We start from the raw sequence: 13,773 nt of genomic DNA, 5'->3' as shown, positions 1-13,773 counted from the left end.
AAAAGAATACGCAGATTTGCATGCAAAAGCAAAAATCACTCTGATCAGTTGCCCGGGAAGCTAGTCCATTCAGTATTTGCCTACAGCCAGCTATTGCAATACTTGTCCATAAAACAATTGCACCAAGTTAAATGCATGTACAAAAACATGCCTACGAAGATTGGGCATCAATTCTCTGCAAGAAAAAATGATAAATGCATGTGCAGATTCACAGCAACCAAAATCTCTAGATGGCAGAACAGCCAATCGACAGAGTTGCCGAGCCAGCGTGAACTCTTCTCCAGGATCAACAGAAACTAAATTAAATAAACAATATTCATCAACAAGCACCACAAACCCCTAACTAGCTAAATTGTATGTTAATTAAGAACAGTATGATCTGTGACAAGCCAACAATCTTAGAAACATAAATCACCACAAGTTGACATCAACACAACACAAGAAACAGAGCAAGTAGGACTTCATTTAAACAACAAGATTCATTTCTAAGAAGCAATTCGGTCATCTCGCATGAGTTATCATGGTACAAAATCCAAGAGAACTGTCACCACCATTTCTTAACCATGAAACTGATATGCATAAATCCCCAGCATTCATAAGAGTAATCAAGGTTCTAAATCCAGGCGAAACTTTCAACCAGGGAAAAACATAAACTCTAGTCATAACTCTGATACGACACTAAGACAGTTGATTCAGCTGATGCATGTCATGCTTCCAATGTTTAGTCTTTGTCTTTCCCAAACTTAGAAATGAACCTTTTCTTCATCCTCACCTGAAAAAGAACAGTGGAAATAACATCAGGTGAAGACGTATGTATCCAGTAGGACTCAGTTCAGTTATGATTTATATCAACAAGTACTAATTGGAACATATATATACATCGAACGTATATTTACAGAAAATTGCCTAACATGGTAGATAGAGCACATTACATGATACTAAGAACATAAGAAAATTTTCTTAAAGAAAGAACCTAAGAAATTAAGAATAGGCGCACATTAGACAATGCTAAGAGCAAATATTACACAATCTGAAAACAGTGGGCATATGACAATTTGACAACTAAATTTAAGATCATAACGCTAAGAACATGGATAATGCTAAGAGCCTAAGAGGACTAATTAAGGCCATGAACAGGATAATGCTAACACAAGAGATAGCACATGGACAATGATAGCTTATGTGTGAGGGGTGTGTTATATGGGGGCGAAATAAGGCGCACCTCGCTGCTGTGGCCACACTTCCTCTTGCGGCAGTTGGTAGAGTTGAGTGGAAGGCGTGCGTAGCACCTGCAAGACAAATGATGAAAAAGTAAGATATACTGACACATATAATGCAGGCAAAAAATGCTGAATGACTAATCAACTTAAGCAACAGAAAAGAGAAGAATGCAGGAACTGAATGTTTAAACTTTACAGGGAGTGCCTTTTTTGGTCCGCAAGGTTTAACTCACATTCTCACAATCTGACTGACTGTTGGAAATAAACTATCCAACTGATCTTTATGCTCTGAATATATTGTAAAGGCTAATGTGATATATCATTATGCTCTGAATATACTGTAAAGGCTAGTGAGTAGTGAGTCAACAAATAGATTGGCATATCATGAATATGCTTATCTAGACCAGTTATCATCTAATTAATTCATTATTACTGCCTTTAACCATTCATCTAGATATTTTCCTCATTCCCTCCAATCAACCAAGCAAACCAGTGCAAAAGAGTATGAATTAGAAAACAACTACAATTGCAGAGAAGGCATGCAGGTGCCATTGTTGCAAAATTCAAATCAAGTGTTCATTAGCTACTCAAATGTCCACTAGTGCAAAAGGGTAGAAATTCCATCAAATTACTTCTTGGCATGCACCACACAGGTCGATACCTCATACTTATACTGACACCTAAGGTAAACAGGTATTCCCCTGATCCTAAATTCTTGACTCAAATTTGCCTAAATATGCATGTATCTATTCTTAAAAAACGTCTAGATACATGTAATATTTCGACAACAATTTAGGATCGGAGGGAGTACATAACAAAAACATGCAGATGATTAAGCTAGTTAACTCGGAAAAAACCCATCCGTAATTTGCAGTCACTAACACATGCATCAGAGAACGGGCCACGCATCCAAAATCAAGATCAAGTCATACGCTCTTGCACAATTATCTAAAAATAATTCAAACTGCCGATAGGAACAAGGACATATCGATATTTTGTAATAAAGGTTTCACGGAGCCATACTTGCGGCAGACCATCATGTTCTCATTGTACTTTTGGGCAAGCAAGCGGAGGTCAATGGCCAGGTACTTGGGGTAGCCGCCTCTGCTGCCACCGCGGAGACGCAGCACCAGGTGAAGCGTGGACTCCTTCTGGATGTTGTAGTCGGCCAGAGTGCGGCCATCGTCCAGCTGCTTCCCTGCGAAGATGAGACGCTGCTGGTCTGGGGGGATACCTACGATTAGGTAATGCAAAGCAAACCCAAAAACTTCCGTAATTAGTTCATCTACATAAGTTTAGTAAGCTAATAAATGAACTCGCAGTTTCATTGAGGGTAGAGTGATGAAATTAGACCCGAGATCGACTAGATTTGCTACCAAACAGGGATCTGCTGCTAGATTCAGTTGAATCTCTATTGCCTAGCAAGTTCCCAAAGAAGAGACCAATCGATTTCATACTTCTAGACTAGCAAGTAACAAGACAAACCAGCATTACACAAATCGGATCAAACACGAGAGTTTTGATTTTAAGATCAAAAGGACCAAGCGTCCAAGCACCCCAGGTAGATCTGCTCTGCGTTAGCGAGTGACGACCAAGCACGGCAGCATTTGATAATTTGCTCACCTAGGTGAGATTATTGGGGTATGCGAATGGTACGAGCAACCAAAACGAGAGAAAAATAAAACGGAAGCTAAGCTTTTGAACACGGATTGATTACGAGGACCAAGGCAACGCAGATGAAGCGGATCGGCCGGCGAACGTCAAATAACATGGAGAAATTGGTGATCGGAGAAGGAAAGCACCTTCCTTGTCCTGGATCTTTGCCTTGACGCTGTCGATGGTGTCCCTGCTCTCGACCTCCAGCGTGATCGTCTTCCCCGTCAGCGTCTTGACGAAGATCTGCATCTTCCCTCCTCGCCTTCGATCGCTCTCTCTCGCCCGGTGGTGGTGGTGAGCAGTGCAGTGTGAGCAGCGCCGCGGACGTGATGTCTTTTTATAGTGAGTAGCGAGGTAACGCACTCGCTATGAAACCCCAAGAACCCTAGCCAGCCAGGGAGGCGTCGCCGCTAAGCTCGGAACTTGGTCGGACGGTTTTAATGGACTAAGCCCATTTGAGGCCCAAATGTCCATAGGCAGCTGAGCTATCTTTTGTTTCGTTCCTGATGATCTCTCTTAATTAGACACGACATGTTCACACTGAGATAGGTAATGTACTGTTCCGGATAACTGAGATAGGTATTTGAATATTCTATGCAAACCATCTGGGTTTGATTTTTGAAATGACTGATATAGATTAAAGTTAAGGAGTGTGTTTGGTTGGTGCTCCATAAAACCTTACCAAATGAAGGCAAGATTTGGCTTGCCAATTTTTTATCAAAAAGATTTCTCAACCCTTATTTTGCCAACTATTTAGCAAAAATGTGTGAGAGAGATGAGATGGTGCATGTTGACAACCAAAATCTTGGTAAGAATCCAAACAGGTGTCAACAAAATAATTTTGGTTGCCAATATTTTGGCTTGACTAGTGTGGGCACCAAACCAAAGACACCAACTTCTTTCTAGCTGGTCTTGCTCCAAACCAAATGTCGCACTCAAATGACTGATAGAGTTTAAAGTTGACGTGCTCTCCTGTTTGTAATTTGGTTAGGAAATTATATGCTTCTGTTGCAATGTCACGACTTTGACACACAATTGTTTTTTCAATGACCTCTAGCTAATTGGCACGACTACGGTGATGACAACTCAACGCAATCCGAGCAGTTGGTTTAATTCCTCGTAGTGAAATCAGTTCATCCAGTTACTAGTAGTTCTATACGTCAACAACGAAATATCTATGATGATTTTGTCAACCTCAATATGTGCCGGCATAGCCTCTTGAAGATATTCATAGAGGTAAAATATGCTGAGCGTGTGCTTCTCATGAAAAAAAAGCTCGCAACTAAATGATCTTATTCTGGTACATATATGTAGCAGGGTGGTTGTGGCCAAGGATAATGTTTTGCAATGAGTAGGGAGCTATCCAATTTCTTTTCTTCTATTGTTTTGCCAATTTACACAATGCAAGCAAGCAAAAATACCACATGATCTACTTTAAAAATAAGACACATAAAATTTTGGTTGCCATTTTTTATTAATAATTAAAACAATCACTCTGTCTTGCATGAGAAATACTCCACAAACTACCGGGTGTGCTGGTGTGATCTTTTTTGCGGAGTATCTCCCTTGCAGCTTAACAGTTTATCGAGGCACCCTTTTATTTGGCACGTGTGCTTCGAGAGACTACTCCCACATGCCACGTGAGGTGCCAATTGAACGTCACTTTTCTCCTAATATTATGTTGTCTTTCTCCTTCATACTTTCCACTTCGTCGAGGCACAAGTGAAAGAAGCAACTAGAGATATCACTGAACAAAATGTTTGATGCAAATCGGAGGAGGCAACCGAAACAACATCAAAGCAGGGTTCGATACATTGTCACTCATCGACAACCTCTAACTCAAGCACTTCTCTCAACAAGCTCACAAAAGTCACTTCCCCTTCTCTCTGTCATTTATGCCAGACTTGTGTTGGTCATCGTTATTATAGAGCCATTTTTTCTCCAGTCCCTTACTAACATGTCTCTATTCAAATGTTGCTTCACCACCACCACAATCATTGTGATGTGATCTTCATAGTCAATGGTCTCAGTGCCCGCCTATGCCACTATAAAATCCATGACCTATTACTGATAGATTTATCCTATTCAGTCATTAATGTTATGTGCATCTTTGCGATAGATTACGTGGGACACACCGTACTTTCATTAAATTGGAGAATTTTTTATGAGGATAGATAGATTTTCCTTTTGCATTTCTATCTCATGTCTATGTTTTTTTTTCCAGAACCAATTAACCGCCGCCTAAATTCAGTTTCTTCTTCATCTTGAGACAGCGGGTATTTGAGTTTTGCGTGAGACACGCGAAACGTGCACGACGGCAGCTGTGGCCGTAGTGGGTGGTTGAGTTTGGTAAAACCTCTTTCCTCTCATTCAAACACCTCAAATACGCGAAATCAAACTCTCCTAGGCTTCTCAGGCCACTGCAATGAGGAAGTGTTCCGGTGTGATCTTCATCATCTTCCTCGCTGCCTTTCTCTTCCTCCTCTCGCCGTCTCCCTACACCACCCCTCGCCCGGCCACCGCCGCTGACGGCCCAATCCCCCACCTCCTCCCCTCCCTCCCGGGACTCTCCAGCCTCTACCCGCCCCCCGCGAACTCCACCGCGCACCTCTCCTGGCGCCTCCTCCGTCCCATCCTTTCCCGCTCTGATGCCATCCCCGGCACTGCCGCGGGCGTCCTCGAGGCCGCCGATGCCTGGCGCAACCTCACCCTCGCCCTCGCGGCTGCGGCCGCAGCTCGCAGCAACAAAGGGCCCCTCAACGTGACCTGCTCGGCGTCCGTGGAAGGGGATCTGCGCACGCGTGGAGCCAGGATCCCGTGTGGGTTCGTGGAGGGTTCTGCGGTGACGGTGGTGGGAGTGCCCAAGCAGGGGGCGGCCGGGTTCCGGGTGGAGATGGTGGGAGGAGGCGGCGAGGTGGTGGCGTGCTTCAATGTGAGCCTGGGGGCGGCGGGGATGGTGGTGGAGCACAATTCTTGGACGCCCGAGGAGGGCTGGGGGGAGTGGGAGCAGTGCCCGCCTCTTGGTGACGTCGCCAGCAATAGTAGTTGGCAGCTAAGGTGATTTTTCTTATCATCTGTCTTAGTGTTGTTGAGAATTGAGATCTGGGTGCTTGATTGCACTTTCGAGGAATGTGGGTACGGTGTGTTTCATATTTAGCTCAATTTCTTCAGTGACTTGCGTATGCTGGTATTGTTTACTATGTTTAGTAGTAGGAGTGAAAGGTAGCAGTGAGTCTCGATGATTATTAACCCAGCTTCATTTCAAGAACTTGTGAAGGTTTTTAGTATTGGCGCAGAAGGCAGTAATGCCAGTGATTGACATTATTTTCTTATTTTAAATTTGGACGTTTGGTTCCTGTCACTATGGCATGGTTTGATGGTTAGTATTTGGTTCAGGGCTGTTCTTAAAAAAAGTAGTATTAGTTGGTTTCGGGCTTAGTCTTATCTGGTTAAATGTTTAATAATCTGACATCTTAGATGGTTTTGTCAAGTCAATAATGAAATTTATGAGCATAGCTGAGCGCTGGGAGTGTACTTGAGAATTGTTAATGAACTAACTGTAGCCTGTAGAAAGTTAAAAACACAGGCTAAATATGCAAATTAGTGACTAGATCGTATAAAATGGTTTAAGGCAGTCAAATTTCTATAAGCGGCGAAACAATTATGCACATGCAGGTTAGAACTGTACCTATTATCAGTGTTCTTTGATTGGATCTGTTGATTGAGGAATGGTCCTTGTATCGTGTTTGAGATGCCTTTATCACCTATGTTGATGGACAAGGATTCTAAGCTAAATTGACATAGGAATGGTCCATCGGTGTCTGATCATACAGTTACTGTTGCTGTGAATCCAGCTCAATTTTATATTTATCTCATACTGGACAATGTTTGTATAGTGTCATCAACAGATGATTGAACTGTGGTATTACCTCGAAGGCACTGGTATTTTGCATTGGTCCATGTTAGTGATTTGACTTTGCGCGTGCAACATGATCATGCGGCAAGGGATGCAAATGGGCAACCTGCCAAAACCCGCTATGAGTATACTCAAAGTCAACTTAGTGTGATTTCTCACTTGAAAAAATTAACGTATGCTTGACTTTAGATATACTTATGTGTGGCCTTTGCACGTTGCCCACTTGCACCCTTAATAATCGGCATTTCTCTATAGTGTCATCCTGCAGAATTCCGTATGTGCGTGCCGCGTTTGGTATGCTTCGTTTTCATATAATATTGCTTGAGTCTTAACATTGTGTTGATCATCATAATGCACAGCAATTAAGTATGCTGCAGTGAGATTGAGGATGATTGACAACAGGGTGCTGTTGGCCTGTTGCATTATTCACATAGTAGGTCTAGGTCCATTACATGTCACATTGTGTCCTTAGCAAATTTATCATGATCAGCCTCTAATGGTTGTTGTCTGTCATGTGGTCGCACAGTCAGACACATTATTCTTGATTTCTAGTGCACTTCTATGAACAAACACTAAAAATTGTTGGCACAGCCCTCCGGCGACACACGCCGAGCAGCCCTCCGGCAAAACGAACGCCGGATGACGGAAGGAGATGAACTCGAGACACGAGTATTTCCGGCGACATACGCCTCGGCGCACAAATGCCTCCGCCGACGAACGGCTTCTCTTTACTCAAATTGGGCACATACCCATACCTCGCGCACATACGTACAAGGACTCGACCCTACACGACGGCAGCCCCGGCAACCACCAGGGGCACACCCACACGAGAGACTACTGGAGACTACATTTTTCTCCTAGCTACTACTCTCTACACAGCTCTCTAAGCAGTACGGGCTTTATACACGGGCCAAGCACATGCGCACGCACGCACGCTGCCCACCTCGCTCGCCTGGCCGCGCGCACGACGCGCTCCAACGCGCACGACGCGGCTGCCTCCAACAGCCAGCAACGGTCCCTACTGCATGCAGCCAACTTGGTCCACACCCCTGAGCAACAAACTCATGCATGCCACTAACCACTAGTCTAATCAAGATTACCACTAACAAAAATCGTGGTGATAACTACAAATATCGATATCAATGGATCAATTCATATGGTTAATAAAAAGTTAGTACCAGGCTACCAGTGAATATTTCTTATTTTTGTTGCTTGGTGGAGTTTTAACTATTGATGGTGGTTGTTGAGTATTTCTATATCCAAGAATTTCTATAAAAATTTATATACCCTTAGAATTTTGATTTGCTACTTGAGTAGTGGCTGTGGTCATGACTGACAGATGCACTACTCATAGGATGCCCAATATGCTCCATTTATGACTCTGTCATGTATCTTATTGTTCAGAAGTAAATAACTGTTTGTATATTTAAATTACAAAATGCTTTTATTGTTCTTCAGTCTTCATAGTTTCTGGTGGTAACAATAATACTATTTTTTTTGTGCGAGTCTGATCAGTCCGGTCGATGGGCTTGTCCGTTGCAATCAGCAACTGGGTGCCAGCATCATCCAGGGGAGTAACAATACCATGCAGAATGTTACGGGGAACAAGCCTGAAGATGAGAAGAGGCCAAAAGGACGTGCACATTTCAGTGGCAGTTTCCCAATTGTTGAAGGAGAGCCTTTTACAGCAACAGTGTGGGCAGGCGCTGGGGGCTTCCACATGACAGTAAATGGGAGGCATGAGACGTCATTTGCGTACAGAGAGGTGAGCTTGCACGAAGTGATAAGACTGCATTCATGAATGTTCATGGGTATTAGATAATAATGAAGGCTGTTAGGTTTTTGATAGAGGTTGGAGCCATGGCTAGTAGCAGAAGTCAAGGTTTCTGGGGATTTGGAGCTCCTCTCTGTCTTGGCTAGTGGATTGCCAGCTTCAGAAGATGCAGACATGGCAAGTGTTGAGCTTCTGAAGGTGCCACCTCTTCCAAAGAAGCGAATTTTTCTACTCGTTGGTGTTTTCTCTACTGGAAACAACTTCAAGCGCCGGATGGCTTTGAGGCGAACATGGATGCAATATGAGCCTGTCCGCTCAGGCGAAGTAGCAGTGCGGTTTTTCACTGGTCTTGTAAGCTTACCATACTCACTTTGAGTGCAGTTACAATACTTCCAGTTTTTTTCTTCTATTTTTGTTCAGTTGTGACTGCATATTGGAATGAGCACCACTTGCTTATTTCTTGCATCGTTGTAGACCTAATTGCTTTTCCAGTATCCTATAGCAGTGATTATATCTACAGATGAGCTTCTATGTTGTAGGACATGGACACACTCCAGTAAAGAGAGCACCAATATACGTAGATTGACCATCTTTCTTCGTAATATGAATATCAGATGACACAACATCACATGATGTTGGCTAACTTACTAAATTTGTTTTTGTATTGAGGAATAATTAGTCACTATTCATTTTGACAGAAGGGTTGTAGCTTAGTCACCTACTTAGTTACTTATAAGCTAATTACTACCAGAAAGAAAGTTGAAAGGAAGGGGCAGAGGGACACCAATGGACAAATTAGGCAATTTAGATTTCATTGCTTCCATTGTTTGAAGAAAAAGATTTAATTATTTCCTGCCTCCTACATCCTGATTAGGCTTATATAGCCTGAAGACCCCAACTGTCCACATTTTCAGTTCTTACATATAATATAAAACTTAAATTGCCGAAAGAGGAGTGAAAGTGAATACCAAAGTCTATATCCCAACACTGTAGCTATTCTTTTTTCTTGGTTCTGCCTTGATTCACGACAGTCACAAAGCTTTGATGCAGCAGAGAAAACAATGGTGTCATTTCTGCAAAGAACAACCCATAGCATATCAATGATATATTGAAGGAATAGGTCTTTTAAAATTTCTTATCCATGCCAAATACGCTGCTCCAGTGTTCACTCTAAATCTAGTACCTGCGTATGCCCATGTGCATGGTTGCAGCATTATTTTTTCATATTATTTCTATTTTCTTGCTTCCCAGCATTATTTTGCAAGTTTAAGATTGTTCAATACTGCTTACATTAGATGATTGTAGCTTGTGCATTCATTCCTTTTTTTAACACAACTCTTCTTTGTATAATCTGCTTTCCATTTTCAATTGTTTTAGTTGTGATTTATTCTAGTTTCATCCAATGTGATCATCATATGTCTACATCGAATGCAGCATAAGAATGAACAAGTCAATATGGAATTGTGGAGGGAAGCTCAACTCTATGGTGATATCCAGTTTATGCCATTTGTTGACTACTATACCTTGATCACTCTAAAGACCGTTGCAATTTGTACATTTGGGGTACGTATTCTGTTTCAAGTTTGCAGCTTGTAAGAACTTCGTTTCCCTGCTCTCTGTCGCAAGTACATAGTCAAGTTTTACTGCTCTCTGCGGACAAATAAATGATTGCAAGGTCTTTTGTCTTCAAATTTGCTATTTCTACATTCTTCTATAGTTGTAGCATAACCATGTAAACTGGCATATCAACAGGTCAGGAATAGTCAGACTGCAACTTATAAACATCGCCTTATGTTGGGTCATACATATCTTGACCAAAACTTGACACTGAAAGTATGAAAATAAACTGAGAAAGTTGTGGCACAAAGCATTGTTGCCTTGCCACTCCAATGGGGAAATGATACAAGTGTTGCTGTGGAAATTTTTAGCGAATGTCAGTACTATCTTTGAAATTTACTATAGAAGACAATGTGTAGGCATGCTAAGCAGAGTGTTCAGCTACATTTCTCCACTAGTATCAAACTTTGTGAAAGACAATCTAACTTAGTTATGTATTAATGTGGTGCATACAAATAAAGTTTTGTAAGTAAGTTACAAATATCTTATCTCACTGCATTTAGTATTGTGCAGTAGTTGAGCGTAAGCTATCCATCATGTATTTAACAAATTGTAAATTCTGATGTTAAGTTGCGTGGCTTATTGTTCATTTAGTTTTTTCTGCAACTCAAGACCTTAATATTAACAGGTTACTTAGCTTTAGAAGTTGTAATGCACATATTATTTAGTCAAGGTAGTATTGGTCCTACGTATATTTAATACTCCCTCCGTCCTGAATTAACTGACGTGGATTTGTATAAGAATCTATACAAATCCACGTAAGTTAATTTGGGACGGAGGGAGTAGTTAGTCAGAACATTTGGAGGACAAAATATTTTAATGTGTCATGTGGGCGTATGATTATGTTTATTTTGTATATTTCTACCATGTGTCAAAGAGCAAGATGATTTAGAAAGTGTGCAGTCTGCCTTCTCTATCTTAATTTGAAAATTAGTTAATAAAAAACTATTTAGTTTGATATGTGAAAATGATCCTATTAAATTTGTAATACAATTTACCTGCATGTTCATTTTTTTTTTAGAAATTGGCCGCATGTTCATACTAAAGGTAAAAAGGAATAACTAAATGTAGACTTATCTTTGCCTTCTTGAACGAAATTGAAACACACCATCAGCACAAGTGAAAATTTGGGGGGAAAGAGACAGAATTTTGGGTGTGTGATGGTATTCGTTGGGATCTTTGTCATCTCTCCCATCAATATATTTACATATGCCCGTTGTACTGTTGTAGGATGGAAGTGTGCGAGTCTAATATTTTTGTTATGATCTGTTGAGATGCGCTCTATGGATGAAATGGTTCAGTGTTTATATGCATTGAAGAGATGTAGTTCCATCTGCAGCGTTCACAGTGGGTACTTTCATTCAAAATCGACAGCAGCCATTCATCTCTGATTAACTGACGGTCATTGGCACAATAGTACTGCCATAACCCATAATTAGCCCATGTGAACTATACATGGCAGGATTGACCCATAAGCATATGCAATGCACCCTTTCCTTGTCATGTGCCGTCAACACCAAATGTCCGAATCGGGCCATTAGGATTTTATTAGAACTCTTTGATTAGATCTTAATGGCTATGGTCCAAAAGGTGATGTGGCTAAACATGTATACAGATAAAGAAAGACTCCTTTTGTCATTGTCATGCGTGCAGCCTATAGGTGGCGGACCAAGGATTAGTCAGCCGTTTATTATGGATGGTTATCTCTTTATGATTTGGTATGATTACCTTCTTTTAGATAAGATTAGTTACCTTAAGTTAAATTAGGGGCAAAGCCAACCTCTCTATAAAAGGGAGAGCTTGTATCCTTTATCACTTAACCAGGGAATAACCAATCTATTTTCCAGATCCCTTCCTCCCTGCCCTTGAGGTGCGGCTGCTGGCAAGGCACCGTTGGGCCTCGTTCGGCCAGGGCTACGTCGAGTTTGGCTTAAATAGCCCCATGTTTTTTACTACTCCCTCCGTCTCATATTGACTCAAAATTTGTCCAAATATGGATGTATCTATGCCTAAAACGCGTCTAGATAGATGTAATAGAAAATCATTTAATATGGGGACGGGGGGAGTATATTATAAGTAAACTGAAACCTCCATAGATGTGGCACCTTTTGGAATTCCAAATGTGAGCATAGCTTATAGTAAAATAACTAAATATATGCTCATGCTAGGAACATAAACTTATATTTTTGCTTATCACAAATTTACAGACCAAAATTATGCCTGCAAAGTACATCATGAAAACGGATGATGATGCTTTTGTTAGGATTGATGAGGTCATTGCCAGCCTAAAGAAAAGCGCCCCCCATGGGCTTTTGTATGGTCTTATTTCTTTCCAGTCTTCACCACACAGAGACAAGAATAGCAAATGGTTTATCAGTCAAAAGGTATTGTGTTTTCCAATCACCCTGCACCAAGATTTCATTTATTTGGGCTGCTCTTCTTACCCTTGAGAAACACAGGAATGGCCTGTCGAAGCATATCCGCCATGGGCCCATGGTCCTGGATACATAATTTCAAGGGACATTGCAAAATTTGTTGTCCGGGGTCATCAAGAACGAACTCTTAAGGTTGGAACACAAGCTCACAAACCATTCAGAAACCTCTTCTTGTATAATGTTATTACACGTAGATGCAGCTCTTGATTGATCTTGTTGCTGCCTCAGCTATTCAAACTCGAAGATGTGGCGATGGGCATATGGATCCAGCAATACAAAGACAGCGGCCAGGAAGTGAACTACAGAAGTGATGACCGCTTCTACAGCGAAGGCTGTGAGTCATACTACGTTCTTGCGCATTATCAGAGCCCAAGGCTTATGATGTGCCTGTGGGAGAAGCTCCAGAAAGAATCTGAACCAGAATGCTGTGAGTAGCTTCTGCATCAGCATTAGCAAATACGGCGGTCATTCGAGGATGTGACAGATTAGTCTTCTTTTTGTTGTACAATATATTACCAGGATTTTTATGTTTGGTAGGAAGTTTGTTCAGGCTCTGTTGTAGCACTTGTAATATTAGGCGCTCAGCATTGTTTTTGTTCTGATCGATGGTTGCAGTTTCACCGAGGAAAATGTTGAGCTGTGTACACGGACGTTCTCAAACGAGAGTTGTAAATCAATGAGAGTTGTAAATCAAGATACTTGCAAATTGGAAAGATCTTCAGTTTTCATCCGTTCCAAATTATTTTATTTTATTTTTGAGAAAACGCCAAAAAATAAGTCTTGATGCATTGGTAGAAAGAATATTGATGCCATTGTGAAGTTAATAGTCAATCTTCCATGCAAAACCCAAGTTCTGAACTTGAGCATGGCAAAGTTATGAATTCAATCTCAACAAAAAAAATGTTGTTGAAATGCGATAAAATGAGAAGCATGCTGTGGTTTTTATTGGTTCTGAAAGAGAAGTAGAGATAGCGAAGTTGACTTATGAGGGCTGAGTTTCGCCAGGATCTCAGTGGTCTAAAAGGACCGGGGACGACGGCATATCCTCTGCAGGATTGCACGCCAACTGTGAGCCAGCAACTTCACTCTCATCCTTCTCTGCGGCACAAAAGCTCTGCTTGTACGCAGAAACATCCTGCCACGTCCGATAGATAA

At 41.5% G+C, this 13,773-nt stretch overlaps 2 protein-coding genes across 2 annotated transcripts; one reads left to right on the top strand and one right to left on the bottom strand.

The window, feature by feature from the left end:
• Nucleotides 1–460: 460 nt before the first annotated feature.
• On the bottom strand, nt 461–3,225 carry LOC104582565 (ubiquitin). Its single transcript, XM_010232549.3, has 4 exons — nt 3,023–3,225; nt 2,244–2,454; nt 1,223–1,289; nt 461–772 (listed from the first exon to the last, which is right to left on the bottom strand). The coding sequence occupies exons 1-4, from the start codon at nt 3,123–3,125 to the stop codon at nt 722–724; spliced, it is 432 nt and encodes a 143-aa protein (XP_010230851.1). The 5' UTR covers nt 3,126–3,225; the 3' UTR covers nt 461–721.
• Nucleotides 3,226–5,262: 2,037 nt separating this feature from the next.
• LOC100822534 (hydroxyproline O-galactosyltransferase GALT3) lies at nt 5,263–13,349 on the top strand. The gene is made up of 7 exons (XM_003567594.3): nt 5,263–5,933; nt 8,308–8,557; nt 8,642–8,917; nt 10,001–10,129; nt 12,391–12,567; nt 12,643–12,750; nt 12,847–13,349. Exons 1-7 carry the CDS (start codon nt 5,302–5,304, stop codon nt 13,051–13,053), a joined length of 1,779 nt encoding a protein of 592 aa, XP_003567642.1. The 5' UTR covers nt 5,263–5,301; the 3' UTR covers nt 13,054–13,349.
• The last annotated feature ends 424 nt before the right edge of the window (nt 13,350–13,773 follow it).

The sequence above is a fragment of the Brachypodium distachyon genome, chromosome 2, assembly GCF_000005505.3.
Source record: "Brachypodium distachyon strain Bd21 chromosome 2, Brachypodium_distachyon_v3.0, whole genome shotgun sequence".
NCBI lineage: Eukaryota > Viridiplantae > Streptophyta > Magnoliopsida > Poales > Poaceae > Brachypodium > Brachypodium distachyon.
Note: the sequence above shows the minus strand (reverse complement) of the source record. Positions and strands in the feature narration are given on the sequence as shown.